This window comes from Dermacentor silvarum, chromosome 4 (assembly GCF_013339745.2).
Source record: "Dermacentor silvarum isolate Dsil-2018 chromosome 4, BIME_Dsil_1.4, whole genome shotgun sequence".
Lineage (NCBI taxonomy): Eukaryota > Metazoa > Arthropoda > Arachnida > Ixodida > Ixodidae > Dermacentor > Dermacentor silvarum.
The window spans coordinates 146,736,881-146,757,846 of record NC_051157.2 but is presented as its reverse complement, the minus strand read 5'-3'; the positions used below and the strand labels follow the sequence as shown (position 1 = coordinate 146,757,846).

Genomic DNA, 20,966 nt, shown 5'->3' with positions numbered 1-20,966 from the left:
AGCTAGGCCATCCTGGCGAAGTTAATCTGAGTTAATGAATCGTGCTGAGACATGTTTCCGACGCTTCCTAGGGGATTATGGTAACTTATTTCGGTTTTTTAGCCACACTGGCCGCACAGGGCGCTGTGTCGCAGTTAGCGAGAACTAACTCGGCCGTGGTGCGTAGTCTAGTCACTCTAGTGCATCTTGCTAGGTGAAGTTTGTGCCGCTTTCTCTGACGCCAGACATTACTCAAAAGTAATTTCGTTACTTTCTGGGGTACTTTTGAGGCACGCTGGCCGCACAGCGCGCTGTGACGCAGTTAGCGATAAGCAGCTCGGTCGTGGTGATAAAGTTAGTTTGGCGTGTAATGAATCTTAGAGGGACAAGTCTGTGACGTTTTTTGTGGCTCCGCAACAACATATACCTTCTTTCGGTACTCACGCCTGTTGAAAACGCGATGGGCGATTGCCAAGAGTGATAACATGGGGTGTGCTGCTGGCGCCGGCAGAACGTGCGAAAGATAACGCCGACGAACATATCAGAAACTTGTCATTCGAAAATTCCGTCTTCTAAAGGACTGGAAAAGGGCACTGCACCCACACATTTGTCTTGAGTGCCTGTTGCGTCCGTCTCTATGTATGTAGCGTACCGTCGCGTCGCCCGAGGCCAAGTTTTGGAAACGCGAAGTCGCCCGTGTATTTGTGCTGCCAAAGTGCAGGAAATAATGCCTGGAAATGGGGGAACGCTTGTAAATCAGATGTTTTCATATTTTATGGTATTGTTTGGAATGAGTCAGGTATTTTCTACGCCATCTATGTAAAAGCGAATTGCTTTTGTTTACAAAATGCCGCCCATTCACCGCTTTCGCACGTTTCGCCTCTACACGCAGTATTCCTATGTCTAAATACCAAAATGACACATGCTTGTAACATGCTGTTACGTGCTTGTAAATGTAACATGCTTGTAATTCACTTTTTTTCAGCTGGTGCCGTCCGGTGGAGCTTCATACAGGAACTACTGCTATACCTGCTGGGGTCACAACGTTGGATGAACGCACAAAAAGCGCGGAACGAGCTTTTATATCGAGCAACATAAATATTTCCTCATTGCACAAAAGGTATTGCGTCTACTTTGTGAAATTGCACGTGGCACAGATTCGATGGGACTTCACGAGATCGTTCGCTGTCATTTTTACCAAATAATAAACCGATTCCGCACGAAGAGCAAAAAAAAAAAAAAAAAAAAAAAAAAGCAGGGGGAGGGGGGGGGGGGGGCTAGCCGCTAGCCTGGCCGTACCCTTATAGCCGCTAGCCTGGCCGTACCCTTAGACTTTATACGGAACAGCTATGAGCCAAAAACCAATTCTAGGGCCACAACGCGTCATAGACACCATCTTTAGATAGCAAATGTGGATCTCAAGGGCCATACTTTTACTGGCGGAAACCGAAAATACGTATTAAGTGCCGCCCCCGGCACTTTGGGCGGCCAAAGCCATCGTCAAGCAACCAAGCCAAACAACATGAAAAGTCAAAATGGCAGCTCGGGCCGGCGCGGCGTGGCAGTTCGCAACGTATGATGCGGGAACGGTCCCACAGTTGCGACGTAACAGCGGGGTTACCAATGCATTGGGTTCTATGGGAGCTGTGCCGGGACCAGCCGAAAACGACTTTACGACTTAAACTGTATACTGTTTGGCGCAACCGTTGTGGATGAAACCGTGGTGCCTATCGACGTAATCATGGACGGTGACTACGCAGTTATGAAGGCACGCGGAGGTACGAAGCGTTCTGGTGTTGCTGTCATTGACATACTATTTCCGCTGATGACTAATGACGATGGAGACTCCGCCAGTTCATTTTGGTTGGATGCGAGCACCGTTTTTGCTCTTTTGCGTCCACATTTGCAGCGCTCCGCGCTCGCAGAGCCCTGAGAGTTGTCCAAATTGACCAATGTGCGGCTAAATACGTACAAATTAATGAAAGTTTAACAGCATTAAGTAATGCATATGCCTGCCGGGACCAGAGGTCCAAGTCCGAATTATCCCATCTTCCAAATCAATGAGGGTCAAATTAACGAGGTTTTACTGTATTCTAGTTGAGATTAGGAGGAACAATTAAAGCTGGGCAGGCCATGTAGTGCACCAAACATCTAATAAGTGTTTATTAGGGCAATAATAGGGGGGGGGGGCCAAGGAATGAGTCAGAAAGGCAAAAAATTTGGGTATAAGCTGGTGCAACTGGCGAGATTTCTGGGCTTCATCCCTGAGCGGCATTCTTAGTTGTCGATCGCTTTCGAGGCTATCACTTTGCAATGTTTCATGGGGCTCGGCACTGGACATGTCGGCGTCTACGGGTAACGGCAGTCCCGCCACTGCGCCGAGACTGCATGCTTGGCACTGTACGATTACTGCTGTCAGGAACGTCTAGTGTCGAGTCACACGAGATCTTGCAAAACTGATCGTATCCCTGAACTTTAGCACTGGTGTGTGCTTGTTGGGCGTGTTGGTATGTGAACTTGGATAATATTCTAGTGCCAGCAGACAAGGACAAAAAGGGAGACGTAGTGGTGTCTATGTCTCCCTTTGGTCCTTGTCTGCTGGCGCTACAATGTTGGCCAAGTATCCTCGAAAGTGACAGCCCAACAACATGGCCCCTGCAGCGGACATAAATTAAGCTGATGACAAAGACAAAAAAATCTGCACACAAGCATCATTACGTTCTGCCTCACCATGTATAATGTGGCTGCCACTGTTGGCAATCAAATGGGCAATCATGTGCCCATCAGCAGAATGCCACAGAAGTGCCACACTGAATAAGAGCTGTCTTGGGAGTTTATATGAGTGACTCATGGCTATCATATAAATTCACAAGACAGCTCTTATTCACAATGAGCTATGAAGAAAGAGAGGCCCCTGCGCAGGTTGCACAAATCGCCAAGAGAAGTGGAACAGGGATCACTCACGTCCATTTTGGGCTGGAAGATGAGGCCGTCCAACTCGTGGGGCATACTCTGTGCAAACTTGTCACTCAGCAACTGTCAACAGTGGCAGTAGAAAAAAAAAAAAAAGTTAAACTCCAGCAAGCCCAATGCATGCTTGGCATTATACGGAGTCTATCAGAGCTTATGAAAAGCGGCGTCACTGGAGTGTTCGTAATGGAAGACAGTTTGCTAACATCAATCGCCATTTCATTTAATTCATGCCAAACTTCTACTATTCAAGGTCTTCAGGCATCCAGAATTTGCGAACAACATTTTCAAATTAATAAATCCACATAATGTAACTTTCTTAATCCTGACATCAAAGGATGAAAGGCAATAAAATGGCTCATATAAACATACTTCCAAATCCATGACACCGACAAACCGGCACTTAAGTTATGGTGAAAAAAAAAAATGGCCTTCATTTTCACATTTAGTAAAAAAAAAAACCTCGTCCTGCAAAATCTGCAAATGGTACATTGTTTTAAAAGAATACTTTGTCCGTGTGAACTGATTTAGTGCTTATTTTTAGTGTCCGTTCAAGCTCAAGGCTGTACTTGGACTGCACAATGCTAAAGTCGGTTACAACTTAAGAAGACAGGAGAGGCGCCCTGCCCTGATCACTGAAGCGCAGCAGCCGACTGCCACTGCGACTAAAGAAATAGTCCCGCTGCCGTGACTCGGCCCAGCTCGAAGCGCGTGTTGCCATGTCCTCTTGTCAGTGGGTTCACCGGCCGTCCGGCTCATGATGTCAGTCTAGAGTGCGCGCCCATTGGTGGATGCTCGTGTGCATCCGCCTTTGAGGGGCAAATGTCGCTGCCTTCTAAAGTTGTACACGACTATAGTTCAAATGATAATCATTACTGGGGCTATGCAAATATCAAGAATTGTGTATTGAACAATGATATGCAGAAGTAGTTATGTACAAGTTTCTTTTACTTTAACACATTTTAACATGGCAAATATGTTGCCAATAGTAAGAAGATAGCCATTACAGTGAGTGATACTGTATTTGACATTTGTTAGTTTTCCAAATTGCAAGGTTCTGTATTGGCAGTAGCAGTCTGACCCCAAACTTCCGACTGCCAGCCACGAAAAACGGGTGAAAGAGGCAAGAAAAGGTATCTGCCTTAAATACTTCATGCACCCGTGCTTGTATGTTTAGATCCAGACCTTTTAGCAGAGCGGTAACATTTATCGGCATTGTTGTAACATTCATTGCAGATCACCCACCACCCTGCACAAGTCCCTAGTCCCACTCAGACACACATCGTGGTAAAGGATTGCCCTTCACCCTGTGCTAAAATGACATCACATGATCGTGTTGCGCTGCACTAAGGGGCCTGATGGGCACACGGTGGATAGTTGGCACACTTCTTTCGTGAGGCAACATGAATGGGCCTCGCCTGTAATGTATCGGCCCATTGGACCTTCGCCCCTGCAATAGCATTTTTTATTGGAGTTGGTCTTCTTTGCAAAATCACCCCCATTCGCTTATCATTGTGCTAAGTTGTGCCCTCGCTGTTCATAAATCCATGCCCCTTGCCACTGAGAGTTCGACTTTGCTGCCAGGCTTGGTCTGGTGGCTGAGCCGTGACAGGAGTGTGCTAAGTAGCACAAAATTGGACGCGCATTCGTAAGTTAGAAACAAACGCAAAAAATTACATCTGCTCTTGCATAGCCAGAAGTATATTCAACTTGTTTCAAGTATGGAATATGCACATAGAATATGCAATAAAATTTAAATACCGAACAATTTCCCATACGTGTCATGTATTTATTGTCCTTTATCTCGAAGCATTTTTGGGCCAAACTAGGGATATATTGAAATCTTGACTGAGACTGGGAACAAAAATTCCACTGCCGGACCGTTTAGCAAGCTTCACACGATGCTGCCCCGCCTACTACAAAGCGGACGCTTTCCCCAAACGTGATGTCGGACTCTGGCGGCATAACAACTTTGACAAGCAACTATGTGGCACGCCATGTGACAGGAGAAACGTGCGCAGAGGCAGGCCCTGTAAAATAGTAGCACGCTTCATGCAGTCAGTTTTGTTCGCTTTATGCAAAGCTCATGCTTTACAAGAGGTGTGATTTCAGTTGTACTTTTATTCTACGTAACGCACGCGGCACGAGGATGTACTGTGGAAGCAGGATGTACCAGTAACAGGTGAAATTACTGACGCCGAAAAGGGGACGGTGAAGCCGATGGTGACGACGACGAAAGACCTCGAGAGGTGCCGACATCTGCTGAAACAAGAAGCATACTTCACTTGCTGCGAAATAATGTTGAGTGCAGCGGCGGGAACGATTGGCTCATGTCATGTGTAGAACAGCTCGGGGACGCCATTTTAGGTCGAAGTGCTACCGCGAAGCAGACCAGCCTTACAAAGTTTTTCTCTGCACTAAATAAAGTATACTAAACCCCATGCAGGTGATCTTGCGCACGACAAGCCACGCGATGGAGATGGCTGTCGTGTTTGCTTGTCCCCTACCAGTCGAAAACCACGCGAGCGACAACTTCGAGCGACATCTCCCCGGTGTTGCCGGTATGAGGGCAGCAAATACACCCTAAAACTGGTGTGACGCGTGCTTTGTTAATTTAAATTGATGTGTTTTGCTGTAAAGAGCAGCATAAACTATTTCTGAAGGTCTTGCAGTAGGTTCTTATCCTTGCATGTTTAGAAGTTTAGAAGCTCTTGTTGAAAAACTAGTCAGTAGTGGTGAATGTTTTATAAAGAACTTGACTTTTCACTACAATTTCCGCAACTTTGCTTATCTCGAAAATCTGCTTATTTTGAAATTACTTCCGGTTTCTACAGCTTCCGAGTTAACGAGGTATTGCTGTAACTACCTACTTCTCAGTGCCATTGAAGTTACCCCCCCCCCCCTCCCCATGTTACACTGGTATCAGTGCAGACATGGTACTGCCTCGTGGTGTGCTCACCTTGTACGTAACAGCGGCATCCCAGAACTGCTTGTGCCGCACACCAAAGGGCTCGTTGTCCCGGTTGATGCGGCCCTCCTGCATGGCTGCCTTGCGCGGCTCGTACAGCTCTCGGGAGATGCATGTGAGCCGCCGGCAGAAGTCCACACCCCAGACCTCTTCCCCCTACACACAGAAAAGAAGGGAGGGGGGCGGATGCATGCAAGCATTGAAAGGAGAGGACCACCCCGAGCTCCCTTCGTCTCAGTGATACGTGCGATTTCTAGCAGCGATTCATTACGGCAAGAGAGCTGTCGAACAGCAACAAAGACTAAATTTTAAAAATTTGCTTTTTCTATCGGTGCAATGCACACAGAGTTGCCCCTACACTATAGCAGACCGTCCTTGTGATGAGCATGAAGGCATTTTGGAAATATGTTCATCGTGCCACCATTCTTTAAGGGGCAACTACAGTGTTTCTTTAACCATATTAGGTGCAGCATCGCAGATTATTTCAAGGATCTTTTTCATCACTGTAGAGTGGCACATTCCCAGTGGCAGATACTACCTAGTTACCCAGATGGGCATCAGAGCTTTATTGAACAGCAGTAGATACTCGCATCTACAGTGAAACCTGTTGGCATGAAACAGGTTCGTTGAAGAGCCGCACATACGTACACATTGTCACATACTGAGTGACTCAAGTTGTTCGGGCAGTTGGTTTCAAACCCTGTTCGCTCAACACAGCGGCCCAATATGCTACCAATTCGACCATGGACTATACCCAGTGACCTAGGTAGGCGGGAAAACAGTTAGAGACATGGATATATAGAAAATTAACCACCGGAAAGTACATGAAGTATCCTAAGAATGCCAATGCCTTAAAAATTTGTCTTCTCTCATTCGCATGAAAAAAAAAAAAAAAAACTGCTCTGCACTGTGCCCTGACTATACACAGACCATTCGAGAAAGCCAAGAATGCTGGCAGCACATTCGCTGTACGCACCTGAAACCGGATGATGTCGTAGATAAGGTAGCGTGGCACCTTCCGGCCATTGTCCTCGTCAATGATCATTTCCTGCAGCCAGCAGAGGCAAGAGGGGGGGATGAACACCATGTCAGTTTTCATTCCATCCACGGCAATAACAATAGCCTTCCGTATTTTCTCATAGAGCACCAACCTGCTGTACTTCCAAGAAATGTGTTGGTGAGGCCAGACACCCAATGAACACACTAACCCCAATGGCAATGAGGGGGTCCACGTTATTTCTAATGCTTAACCAGAAAACTACGAAACAAGCTGAAGTGCTCCAGCTGCGCATTTCATGCAAAAAATTTCGTGCATTTTCGTTATCTTTCGCATTTCACAAGTGCTTTAGCGTAACGGAGTCATACTGGCATGAACACGTACTATACGCTCACAGGACAGGAATGCATACACACGAGCACCAGTGCTGGTGTCTCCATCTTGCGACGCTGTTTGACCAGAAACTTGAATGGTTGTCGCAGTGATCAACTACGTTTTACCTATCTGCTGGCATAAACATGTCGGCAGCTACATAAACATCACATTAAAACATCCCCCCCCCCCCCTTTTTTCTTTTCTTCTGTCTTTGAAGGGCAGAGTTGTGCAACAGAGGTATAACTGACCCAACCCGACCTGACTGACCGGACTGGACTCTTTGACTGGGTTAAGTGCACCAAAGCAAACACAGGCGCTGTAACTGCTGCCGCAGTGGAGGGCACTAGATGATTTTGACCATCTCAAGTTGTTAAATGTGCGCACAAAGCAATGTACAGAAGCAGTTTTGCATTCCGTCCCCACATGAATGTGGCCTTAATGAGGAATCAGACCCCTGACTTCAATTGCTTAGTGGTGAAACACGACAGCCACAGAATGCTTTTGAGACGGTAAATCTCAGCACCACAAGGTGTTGCCCCCAGCAATGCAGCTTCTGGATTCTGAGATACGTCCTTGATAGCTGTAAAGCTGCTATGGTATAGAGCAGCAAACCACTAACTGCTGAGTTCGCAAGGATATGGGGTCGAAAGGAGGACAGGCCAATTTCCGTCTCGAGCACGCTCACCCCGTCAACGAGTGTCTCCTGGATGTGCTGGGTGCGGTCTTTGCGCCTGGGGAAGTACAGGTTCGACACTTGGAAGACACAGTTGTCCCGGTCGATGAAGTACACCTCGTTCTCCCCGTCTATGAGCATCATGTACCTGCAGTCACACACAGAGGAGGAGTGCAAAATGACAGTTACCAAAGTGGAAGACACTTTTCTTTATTTCTCTCGTGATGGCTCTGAACATCCCTTTTAATGTGTTAGCATTAGGAGTGTCAAAGTGTTAGCATTAGGAGTGTCAAAGTGGAAAAAAGTGTATGTGTGTGTACGTACATATACAGTCAAACCCAGATATATTGAACCCACATATAACAAATTATTGTGTATAGCAAACAGCTGTAAAATTCCCTTGAACAATTTTGTCTAAAATTTTTATTTTATACAGTAGAAACCCGCTGTTACGTTTTCAGCTGCTACGTTTTCCCAGCTGTTACGTCGTTTTCGGCCAGTCCTGGCATAGCTCCTATAGGACCCAATGCATCCGGAACACCGCTGTTGCGTCGCAACTGTGGGACCGTTCCCCCATGATGCGTTGCGAGCTCCTGCCCCATGCCTACCACAGCAGTCATGTTGACTTTTCATGTCGCTTGGCTTGGTGGCTTGACGATGGGATTGGCCGCCCAAAGTGCCGGGGGAAAGGGGGGGGGGGGGGGGGCAACACCTATGACGTATTTTGGTTTCCACTAGCAAAAGCATGGCCCTTGAGATCCATATTTGCTGTCTAAAGATGGTGTCTATGATGCCTTGAGGCCCTAAAATTGGTTTTGGCGCATAGCTGTTCCGTATAAAATTCAAGGGCGATAACGTGGTCACCGCGCGCCGTATGCTGTACGTGGGAGTGAAGACCTGTGAGGGTCAGCGGACGATTGTGGCTCAATTTCGCAAGCACAAAGCAGTAAGGCGGGGTGGAAGCGCGCTTCTTCTGTCGTCCGCGAGGCAAGGGGGGGGGGGGGGGTTACTCCAGCACCGTATCTTGAAAGCGATCTGCGACGTGGAAAAAGTGCGCGACCACGGGCGGCGTTGTACTCTGACATCAACTGCACCACCGCGCACGGTCGCGCGTGCCGTACCTTGAAGACGATCTGCGTTGGGGGCAGCGTAGATCTAGGCAGCGTAGGTGCGTCAGCGACTCATAGCTTTGTGCGTGCTGTGTGTCCTTGGCGCTCAGTTTGCTTTGAAGCGATAGACAGCACAAAGGTCACATCGCTCGCTGCTGCTGCGACGCTTCCCCACACCAGTGTTTTGATAGCAAGTGTGTCTGCACTCATCGAGTGTGATGTGTTCTTGTTTGCCTGTGCGTGCTGACACCCTGCTTGTCAATATAGTTAACGACTGAATGTTTACAAGTTTATACGGTCGATAAAACTACTATAATTACTTTGTATACCTGTTTACTAATCTGCTATCGCAATCGATGCTTCGGCTTTTGGGCGAAACTGCGACTTTTTTTTTCAAGTTTAAGAATTCCAATAACATTGTGTGCAGTTAACCACTACTCTCATTTCTCAATTTTTTCCATTTCTCGGCTCTTGCGTTTCCCAACTCTTACGCTTTTTTTTTACGGTCCCGTGAAAAACGTATCAGCGGGGTTCTACTGTATCTCAAATTACCTATACATCGAATTTTTGTGTGATCCCCTTCAGATTTTATATATCTGGGTTCGACTGTATATACCGAATAAACTCGCAGAATGAATGCATTTTCCCCCCCAGGAAACCGAAGCAAAGTTGGGGGTGCATTTATTATGCAAAGCAGAATTTATGGGAACTTTTTCAAAACAGCAAAAATGGTAATGATTTCAAATGTTGTCGCGATGCAGGAACAGCACAAATCAAGAATACGGGGTAGCTCACTTTAATGAAACAAGACTGAAGGCTAAGTCTAAGGCGGTACATGCATTTTTACTTTACAGTAAAAATGCATGTACCGTAAAATTCCGAGCAAGCGCCTCCACCCATGCAAGAGCCCCCCTCTAACGTCACTGCCAATTTCAAATTTCCGCGCCGTTCCGATCTCGGAGATGGTGTTATAAAATATAGGCCAATCCTGGAGGCAGTGTAATCCGTGGTCGCGTGGGTCACATTGTACTGACATCCAGGCATATAATAGCTACGTTGCAAAATACAGAGCAGTAGATGAACAGTTTCATAGCATCTCATAAATCACCTCTCGAAAACTTTGCTTCACATAGATTGCAACATGCATTTTCAATCTGTAAAATTTTTTTCCTTTGCCTTCTTTTCTTGCTCTCCAGCGCATTAGTGCAGGGAGTTTTGTGCACTCTGCTTTTCACGGGAGTCCCCAAGTTTGCACTGCTGCCTGCCATCTGTACACTACAGGCAATATGAACGTCATGCAGAAGCGATAAATGTGCGATGCCGAACTCTGATGGCCAGGAGAGTGGCTCCTCCATGAGGATTTGAGAGCGGCTCGTTCATTCAAGTTAATTTTGTATCAATAACGAAGAAATAGATTACATTTTAACCAAAATCTCAACCTAGGAAGTGTTGCAAACATTTTCTGCCACTAAAAAGGTCAAAATACGAGAAAATGCTGTGATATTCGTGATGTCACACCACTGTGGCGCTGTGATTCGGGCCTGAAATTTGTGAAAGGGGAAGTGTTGCCTTTGTTTTCTCTACAAGTAAGAATGCAAATGGCCTTTTGAAACATGCTAAAGTAGTACTGACACAAAAATTTTCAATCTTGTTTCGCTGCTACGTTTTTCACAGGACCGTTAAAAAAAATAAAAAAATCGTAAGAGCCGGGAAACGCAAGAGCCGAGAAACAGAAAAAAATTGAGAAATGGGAGTAGTGTTGAATTGCACACAATGTTATTTTCATTCTTACGTGTGAAAAAAAAGTCGTAGTTTCAACCGATAGCCGAAGCATCGATTGCGATAGCAAATTAGTAGACAGCTATACAAAGTAAGGATAGTAGCTTTATCGTCCGTATAAACTTGCAAACATTCGCTTATTAACTATATTAACAAGCATGGTGTCAGCGCCCACAGGAAAACATGAACACATCACACTCGATGAGCGCGGACACGCGCTGTCAAACGTTGGCGTGAGGAAGCGCTGCTGCAGAAGCGAGCGAAGTGACCTTTATGCTGTTGTTTATCGCTTCAACGCAAACTGAGCGCCGATAACACAAAGCACACACAAAGCTACGAGCTGCCGACGCACCTACACTGCCTAGACTCTGCCTCCAACGCAGATCGCTTTCAAGATATGGCCCGCGCGACCGTGCGCAGTACGCAGTTGAGGCCAGAGTACAACGCCGCCTGCTATCCCTCCCCCCTCGCCAGTGCCTCAGAGTGCAACGGGAGAAGGCGCGCTTCCTCCCAGCTTCTTTCTTTCGCGCGCAAGAGTCGTTGGTTCCCCTCGCACGCTTTCACTCGCACATACAGCATACGGCGCACGTCGACGTCGGAACATCTATGAGCTAATATGCCCACCGCACATGTATTTAGGAAGTAAAGAACACTTTTTTAATGAGGTGCATTTTGTACATAGTCAAATTCTTTAAATGTTCTATATCAAATTACTCTATATATCGAACTAATTCCTGTTTTTTTGCGAGTTCGATATATGCGGGTTTGACTGTATAGCAAACTGCTTTTCATTCCGCGGCGTTTGATACGAGCAGATGCCGCCACCCGCACGACCGCTGAAGACACTCCACTGACTCCAAGGCAAGGTAGTGGCCCTGGCAGCGCTGACCGTAGTACGAACTATTGTCGGTCTGGCTAAACAGCCGTGCACCATTGCGTGGGTTGCCATCCTCGCCTGCTAGCTGCACCTTCGCTTTTCGAGTACGAGTTAGCACTACGCGTTTGTCTAATTGCCTTTCTGTGTCCCTGTCGTTCTGCTTGCGATATAACAAATTTGAAGATGCAGTGGAGAAGTTTGCTGTGTCTAACGCACCGTGTTCCATCGGCCTTCCAGCTGACCATGTACTCCTTCTCCCGCAGCTTGTGGATGTTCTGCCGGTCCATGGACACTGGCTGGCTGCCTGGGAAGCCCGAACTGCAAGACAAGACCCATCACACAGACCGGCGTGTTTGCGAGAGCAATGCTTTAACTCTTCCAAGGACAACTATGGCAATATTTTTATAAGTGTGGATCTTGGCAAAATTTGTGTTGTGCGTTGCTGTGCACTACAAAAATGCACACCAAATGACATCACTGAGCACTGCATAGTTTTTTAAGTGAATTCGTGTTGAAGGTTTGCATATGCACTCGCGCTTGCTGTTGATGATGTCAGCACGAGCAACAGCATTGTTGCCCCAACATTTTGCGAGACAGTTTTTAAACAAAGTGTGTAGGACTATTATGCCAAGACCAACTGCGCTTAACTTTTCTGCTGGCATAAGCGTTTCAGCAGAGCTACCACCTTACAACTGAAGAAAGGAAGGAAGGAAAAATACAGAAAGAAAGAAAGAAGAATTCTAATTGAAAGAAGGGATAAATAAAGAAAGAATTCTAGCAGAAAGAAGCCATACTAATTCTTAAGATAGAGAGTTTTAAGATAAATTTTAGTTCAGAGTGTGCACCGCTTGGCCCCTTTCGTAACTTGTCCGGTTGTTAGTGCACGAAGTCGCACCAAGCAACCGTACCAACTAGCCCAGGTTTTTTTTTTTTTTTTCGTTGTGTTTTAAGGCCCCTCCAACTTTCACATGTTACGCATAGATCTTCCCTTGAGAAAAGGGATTGCTTCATGGGGTTTGACGTCCCACAGCAACAACACCAGTAGCTACGAGAGATGCTGTCGTAGAGGGGCACTCGTGGGCCCCACCTGGCGTTTTCTTTTGCTTCACATCTAATGGCACGCTCGAGTGGTTGTTTCCAAGCGCTCCTGCTCCTGCGCTCCTTGACAGGTCATTTAATAGATGTACTATGCTTTATTGTGACGATAAACACACTCCTATAGTGTTGATAAAAGTCGAAATACAGTTGAACACACAACATGCAAATGACTGACACGGAAATTCCTTTGTTATAACCGATAATTTTTATAACCGGTTGAATGAAAAAAGCAGAGGAGAAAAACATTCAAACATTTTGAGTAGACAGAAAGAAGTACGGTCCAAACCACTCACAGTGGCAAAAAGAAAAAAAAAATAGAGAAAAAAAAAGAAATAAATCGAGCTACTACTTATTCATGTCTGCCTCTATGCTGTGCAAGCCACACGCCACGCTTTTGTCACCCCTCCGAGGTTGGCAACAGGGTGGAAGGAAGACAGGAGAGGGGCCCGGCCAGCAATGCGATGCGACAAAGGCAGGCCGCTTGTAACAAGAAGCTCACTTTTTTTTTTTTTTTCGAGTGAATGCGACAATGGACTGAAGTCCTGTCTGTCATTGTCATTTCATTTTACATGACTGTCAGTGTTTTGTATCCTGAATATATACCTATACAATCATTTTTCCATTCTGAGACACATCGAATCAGAACATTCCACATCCGTAGTGTGCGTTCTCGTTTTCTTCATCTGTTTTGTACTGCAGCCAAAAGAATGTCACCGCCAACTAGCCCCCCAATTACAACCCTACGCCCTGTTTCATACTTAGCAGGCAACGCTACAAATCGCGGTCATAAAGGTTTACTTCTGCCTTCTTTACAGAGCAGTTTATCTGCGACACCTTCTATGGTATAACTACTTTGTGCACATATGACCACCACTAGTGGATGTACACTGTACTAATGTTATATTTTGCAACCAAGTTTGTTCTTTTAAGAGGAAACAAATCACTGCTCTCCTCCACAAAACAACCTATACATGCTTGATGTATCACATATGTTACAGCTATTAATGCTTGCCTCGCAAAGTTACCCGATTGTCTTTCTCGAACAAAGTATAGCCATAGACTAATAAATAGCAGTGTGTGAATACTCCAATATTACTGAATCAAATAAAATAGTGGACATTCAAATAATTCGCACGAATATCTACTACAGTCGAATCTCGATAATTCGAACTCGATGGGGCCCGAAAATTTGTTTGAATTAAAAGAAGCTCGAATTAAAGGAAGGACGTATTTTTGAAGTATTCGAGCACTATAGCACGCAGCACGAATGGTGCGAGTCCTGAAATACTGCGGCGCACGACCGCATGCCGCAGTATGCCGGCCAACCCTCGGTTCCCGATAACGGCAGAAAATGAAACTTCAGGGAGCGGACGGTGCTGGCATGGCGACGGGCGGGGGCATGTGGAAACCGTCGAAGGTGAGGGAGGAGGGCCCTCGCCCTCTCGCTCAACTCCCGTGCAGCTCCCTCACCTTCAACTGTCTCCGTGCGCGCCCGCTGCCGTGCCGACACTGCCGGTACAGCCGGCCCGGCGCAGATTAGCCCGCTTCCTGAAGTTTCGTTTTCTGCCGTTATCGGGAAGCGAGTGTTTGCTGGCGTGGGCAGTTTCGTTGGCCGGACTGGGCCTCCGCCGCTGCATTAAAGGGTCTCTCCTAAGCTTTTGCTCTATTGCGGTGTCGGAGCAATGCCGGTCGGAGGCGCCTCCGCGTTATTTGGCGCGCTGCTGAGAGTATTGTTGGTCCGCGGTATGTTCGAATTAACTGTTGAAAATGCTTTCGCGTTCGAATTACTGAGCATTTTCGCCCATTGAAATGCACATAACTTTGACGGGATCACAGCGTCAGTTCGAATGAACCGTCAGTTCGAATTAAGCGCGTTCGAATTAACGAGATTCGACTGTATTCGATATATATGGTGCAGAGACCCGCACAGTGCCATATGTCGCAAAACTTCCTTGGTCGATAACTTTATATATTTCTATGCACTGCCATATAGAACTGAGCTGTAATCAATGGTCGCTTACTAATCTGGTGTTCTCTTTAAGAAGAGTACACAATACTGTATATCATGATTTCTATGTACCTAAGTTGCAGATACCTTGCTGCATTCTTGCTATGCATTGCTAGGAGACTCCAGAGCATATGCGGCACCACATTGACTAGCCCAAAATCTGTAAGCATTAAATTTTGTGAGAACATTTCAGATATTCGATTCAATATTTGATTCGAGAACTATATTTGCACATCTGCACTAATTAAAAGCAAAGAAACGCCATGGTATTTTTGTGAGGACATTTCAACTGCATACCCTATTTACTCAATTGTAACATGAGTTTTTTTCCAAATTTTTGCTACCTGAAGGCGATCCTCGCATTACAATCGAATACCAAAACTCAAGTTGTCTAAAGAGTGCAATGATGCACCAAATTCTAATAAACAAGTGAAATGTGTGAGTGAAAGCGCACGAGGGAAGCACGCTTTCACGGAGAGTGAACGCACCGCGGAGAGCAAACACGACGTTTACATCGCGCGAAAGGCCATGGGGGAATGGGAGGGAGGGAGGAGAGGCAATGTTTAGCTGCGGCACCAAATGCGTATCTCGCGACCGAGCGCAAGGGGAACTGGCGACTCAACCTCCCACGCGAAAGGAGGAAAGAAGGAAGGCAGCGCTGGAGGGACGGGGTGCGGCTTCTACTCTGCGTACTTGTACTTTGCGCGGCTGCGGGCTGTCGCACGCGCACCGTATCTTGAAAGCGATCTCCACACGGCTTTGACATTTGTATGCGCTGTGCTTTCGCCGCTCAGTTTCCGTTGAAGCCATAGACCACCCAAACCTTCGTTCACTGCTGTCATCATGCTTGGTCACGCCAGCGTTTTGACAGCGGTTGTCTGCGGTCATCGAGTGTGATCTATTCATGTTTGCTTGTGTGCGCTGACATCATGCTTGTTAATTCAGTTAGTAAGTGAATGTGTCCAAGTTTACGCAGCCGATAAATCTACTATCCTTACTCCGTATAGCTCTCTACTAATTTGCTATCACAATTGATGCTTCGCCTTTCGGGCAAAACTGCGACTTATTCATGCAACCAGTGGTCTTGCGTTACTTTAGCAGTTTTCTTGTTCATTTTTTTTTCCAATAAAGTTTCTTTAACAAAGTTTATTTCTTCTTCTTCTTTTTGCTGGACGCAACAAAAAGTCACCCCTCGCGTTAATTTCGTGGTTTTATTTTTTCTTGATGGACGCAATGAAAAGTCACCCCTCGCGTTACAATCGAGTAAATACGGTAAATTGTTAATGAAACCTGTTTATTTACAAATCTATTGCACGTCATGTGACATAGATTCCACATGGTTATGTAGGATTTTGTTTAATTTCGATTCCATTATGCTAGAAGAAGTTCTACCTGTCTCATATACGACACACCATGGGGGGGGGGAGATTAACATTACATCAAGTGACACAATGCATACCTGAATCTCTCTTTTTTTTTTTTTCATATGCGATGCACTATTTGCAAGCGGTGACAGAAGTCTATCTCTAGCTTTCATAGTGTTGCCTGCTGCTATGTATGAAACAAAATCTAGGCCAGTTCAGTTTTGCCCCCGCTGTAATACGGCTGCTGCGGCTGGCACTGAAACTCGTGACGCTGTACTCGGCTGCAAAACGCTATAACCACCAAGCCACCGCAGTGGGTGTAATGGAATTGTAGGACATGCAAAAACTGAAGGTGCCACCAACCTCTCCCAGTGGCAGAGCTCCTGGCACCTCCGTTGTATCTGCAGGAGTTTGGGCTGGGTGGTGACAGGCACCACGCCGGAAACGCCCTCCATGAAGGTAGGGTTCTGCACAAGGGTCACCCCCGAGCAGTCCCAAGTGAGTTCAGTTTAACGGACAGACAACAGCCTCACAACAGGTCCTAGTAAGATAGCACAACCTCGCTAATTTAAACAGTGCCGGACCAGCAAGTATATTGCAAGATTTACAAGTTATCTGAAAGGCCCACCAAAAGAAGCACGAAACTTAGCTGCCGTGGGTACAGACAATCTTTAACGTCTTCACAATTATTGGAAGTGTCTACTGTTGTGGGAGGGCTCAGTTCATGCTACCCGAAGTTGTATTTCCAGCCAAGAGGATTTCTGGGTCAACACCAGTGCACCGTAGAAAGACTGAGATGCCCATCATGAGACATGTATATAGCTATATTTTGGTCGTTTCATATGAATGGCCATCATGTCGCACAACCACGCAAATTGGAGAGTGCTGCACAACTCTAAACTGATCAAGCTCGTAAGTCAGGCAACATGGCTGCACCACGGCCGCTGGACAAAAAAAAAGGTGCGGCCTGCAGCGTAGGGCACGCTGCAATGGGAGAGAATGCGACAACCGAAGTTGCATTGTCGGCCGCTTGGCTGGGCCGAACGGCGCTAGACATCGGCGATGGAACGCGTCGGCTTCCACATGCGACGGCATTCCAAGCGCGTTCCTGATGCATTTGCTATGCCGATGCCAGACAACAGCCCCCGATGAGTGCCGCCGTGATGGATCACCCCGTTTTCGATGCACGGGGCAGGTCGCACCTTTTTTTTTATCCAGCGGCCATGGCTGCATCCTCCTAACTGACAGACATCCATCCAATGTCAAAGGAGCGTTGTCAAAAGCTGCTGCCTGTTCTCGTTAGCAATTGATGCATGCTGCTTGTCACAGCCTCCACTTTCGTCTCTCTTTTTAATTTTTTGTTTATTTTCAGTACTGCTGCTTTCTTTTGAGGGCATAGCTGCTGGGAACTACAAGGATAACAAATCACAAAGACAACACAATTCACACTTATGCTCTCCAGCATCTCCTGTCTGTCCATCCGGCCTAGACACTTGATGAACACTGCCCTACTGGTCTTCGCATAACCACCGAGAAAACTGTGCTGTGCCACTCCTACATTCACACAGAAATACAGCCCACAGAGGTACAGTGAAACCATTTTGATACGAAAGCATCAAATGGCCCACTGAGCAAAAAAGACAGCGGCATCTGTAGCAGTGAAATGGCACCTAAATTCCCATTGGCTGCAACACCACATTGCGAAGTGCGCCTCCGAGGCGGACAGAGCAGAGCGGGTGAAAGGGGACACCTGCTGCCGCGCGCCAAAGAGTTGCGCGAGAAGAGAGGGCATCACCACAACGCGACATCACCCTCGCTCTCGGAAGCCGGCACACGGTTCATATCTCTCTCTGTCACCCCCACTGGGCTTAGCTGCTATGCGCACCTGCAGGCCTTGGTGGCCGCATTGCTTCCTCGGTCTCCCATTGCACAGGACGTCGGTGGCATGTGGCGTTGGCACTGCAGGCTGCTGCTGCTTGCTGGCTCGGGCAGCCCGTATTGCTATGGCACATTACTCACAGCACAAACCTCGAAGGACCACTCAGCAGCATTCAATTGGACATTAATGCTTTCGCATTCACAACTCGTAAGAAGTGCTTAGGTGTCCTGGGATTTTTAAAGGGACACTAAATATAAAAAAATCAGTCTAACTGATAAAGTCACCTTTTCAAAACTTGATAATTTCAAGGTAATGATAGGTTGATAATTAGAAGACAAAATGAAGGTCAAAGTTTCAGTCTCTGAATTCCGCGCTCAAATCCCAATGCCAGTATGCTGGTGTGACATCCCATTTTTGAAAGTACTTTTTTTTTGCATTTGAGTCGTCGTGGCTTGCTAATTCCGAAAACTTGCTCAGTTTTGGCCCTTTTAGAGTACAATGTAGTTATTCTTCAAAAATGAGGAAACTAACCCAGACTAGAGCTGATGCCGTCGAAGTCCGTGACGCTATGGTGAGCTGGCATGGCAACTACAAGGTGACATTGCTACCCACCTTTCGTTTCTGCGTCTTTTCTAGCTCACCCAAGCCTGTCCTCACAGCTATAATGTTTGTTTTTTTATTGTGGAAGGGTAATTGCTTATTTAATGTATTTTCTCATTTGTGTCCATTTAAAAAGTTCCCAAGATCACAGCTTGCCAATGCCAGTTGAAGTTAGTCAGACCAGGTGGGTACAGAGAGAGGGTGCAACCCTAAGACAGACCTTCTTGGTGAACTCCCGTCTCCGTCGCTTGTGCACAGGCCCGTCTCCACCGCCGTCACCACCTAATGCATTGCCGTCGTCATCCAGGTCCTCGTTCTCTTCTGCAAGCAAGGGACATCACTCGACACTCTCTCCACACATAAGCACCGCAATAATGATGCTTCAGCTTTTGCCATGCATAAGTCACATGACACTATTCCCTTAAATATACAAAATAATCGACAATTAGTTCACCCACTGGTTTTCCCATTGCTGGGCTCATTCAATGACAACCGAGGTAATATGCAATTTTATCTTATCTTTATTTAAAATTTCGCAATACATTTGGACCCAACTATATTGAACCTGTTATCGAACAATTTCTGAACACCGTAAAGTTATAATGAGAATATATAGCAAAAAGTACGGACACATCAACCAAAAGTCGCAGTTTAGCCCGAAAAGCAAAGCATCAACGGCGATAGCAAATTAGTAGACAGCTATACGAAGTAAGCATAGTAGTTTTATCGGTCGTATAAACAAGTAAACATTCACTTAACTAACTAAATTAACAAGCATGGTGTCATGCGCGCACAAGCAAAAATTAACACATCTCACTCAAGGATCGCAGAAAGTTGCTGGCAAAACGATGGAGTAAGGAAGCGTGGCAGCAGCACCAGCAGGCGAATTGACCTTTGTGCTGCCTCTCGAACAATGCGAGCCCTCGGCGCACGTAGACTCTGTACTCATTGCAGATCGCTTTCAAGATAGGGCCCGCACGGATGCGCCACATGCAGCAGTTTCGTGACTAAAACCCCTCCCCCTGATGCCTTGCGTACGACAGAAGATGGCGCGCATCCTCCCTTGCGCGCATGTGATTGAGGCACCATCGTCAGCTCGCCCTCGCACACTTTCACTTGCACACACAGCATACAGCATGCAGTGACAGTGTTTAACTAAGGTTGAAATATGGTCTGTTATATCTGAAAGTCTGCTGTACGTGGATCCATTGTAACGAACATAAACTGTACCCCGTCCTAACTTGCTGAAAACCCTGCCTCTGCATCAAGCGGCGGTTTGCTGTTACCTTCTTCGTCTGCGCACGCCAGAAATGTCAGCGGAATCATCCCCCATACCGGATCTTTTCATCAAACCAACGGCATCGACACATGCGTCACACTGTGGTGTGCATATAAATAGGCCAACGATGAAGACCCTCATCAGTGGGCATGAGATGGCAGCAATGGCGCAGTCGTTGCAGAGACCATTCTTCTTTTACATCCAGGTTGGTAACTAGACTTTCCTTTACTGTAAGCGCTCTAGCAATCGCGCTTTGCTGCCCAGACATTTTGTGGTGTTTATTTACCGATTGCGTACATGTTACAAAGTTGCTTGTGATGTCCAGAGACATTGAGCTTAACCCTGGCCCCTCCTAAACCTGATCCCAGTTGTAGCACTAATCTGGTTCTTGAAGCCATTAACTCTCTTGCTACTAAAATGGATGTGCATCATGCTGAGCTAATCTCAACTCTTAACGAAGTGAAAGCCAACCAAAAATTACAAGCATGAATGCCAGATTAGCGTCCGTAGAGGAGAAAGTTGCTGCACTTGAAACTCAGCAGAACCTGCTCATATCCAAGGCATCCTTACCGAAACCATGAAAAGTAAGAATGCATCAGTGCAATCTCGTCTGAACGATTTCGAGGACAAGTCAAGGAGAGATAACTTGATTTTCTATGGCATTACCGATAGTGCCTCTGAAACTTGAACGGAAACATATAAAAAAATGTTTGTTCAATTTTTGTGCAACCTTTCGCGCTGCAATTATTCGCAGAGGGAATTGAGCGTGCGTATCGCTTAGGTGCTTTTGTAAATAACAAATGTCGACCAGTGGTGGTGAAACTGGCATCATTTAAAGTAAAGGAAAACATATTAACACAAAAGAAGAAACTAAAAGGATCCGGGGTATCCATTCAAGAAGACTTCTGTCGGGCAACTAGAATAACTAGGAATAAGTTAATTGAATTTGGGAAGTCCTCCAGTCAATTGTATCATCTCAGGTGCAACAAACTGTTCATCAACAAAATGTGC

General features: G+C 46.3%; 1 protein-coding gene across 1 annotated transcript in view; it reads right to left on the bottom strand.

The window, feature by feature from the left end:
- The window catches only part of LOC119450721 (mRNA-capping enzyme), a 91,121-nt gene that overhangs the window by 35,320 nt on the left and 34,835 nt on the right, over window positions 1-20,966 (bottom strand). The window contains exons 9-15 of the mRNA XM_037714242.2: window positions 18,897-18,997; window positions 16,561-16,664; window positions 11,944-12,045; window positions 7,975-8,110; window positions 6,894-6,965; window positions 5,909-6,073; window positions 2,944-3,015 (exon numbers count right to left, since the gene is read on the bottom strand). Coding sequence (XP_037570170.1) covers window positions 2,944-3,015; window positions 5,909-6,073; window positions 6,894-6,965; window positions 7,975-8,110; window positions 11,944-12,045; window positions 16,561-16,664; window positions 18,897-18,997 — 752 coding nt within the window. The remainder of the gene's footprint in view (window positions 1-2,943; window positions 3,016-5,908; window positions 6,074-6,893; window positions 6,966-7,974; window positions 8,111-11,943; window positions 12,046-16,560; window positions 16,665-18,896; window positions 18,998-20,966) is intronic.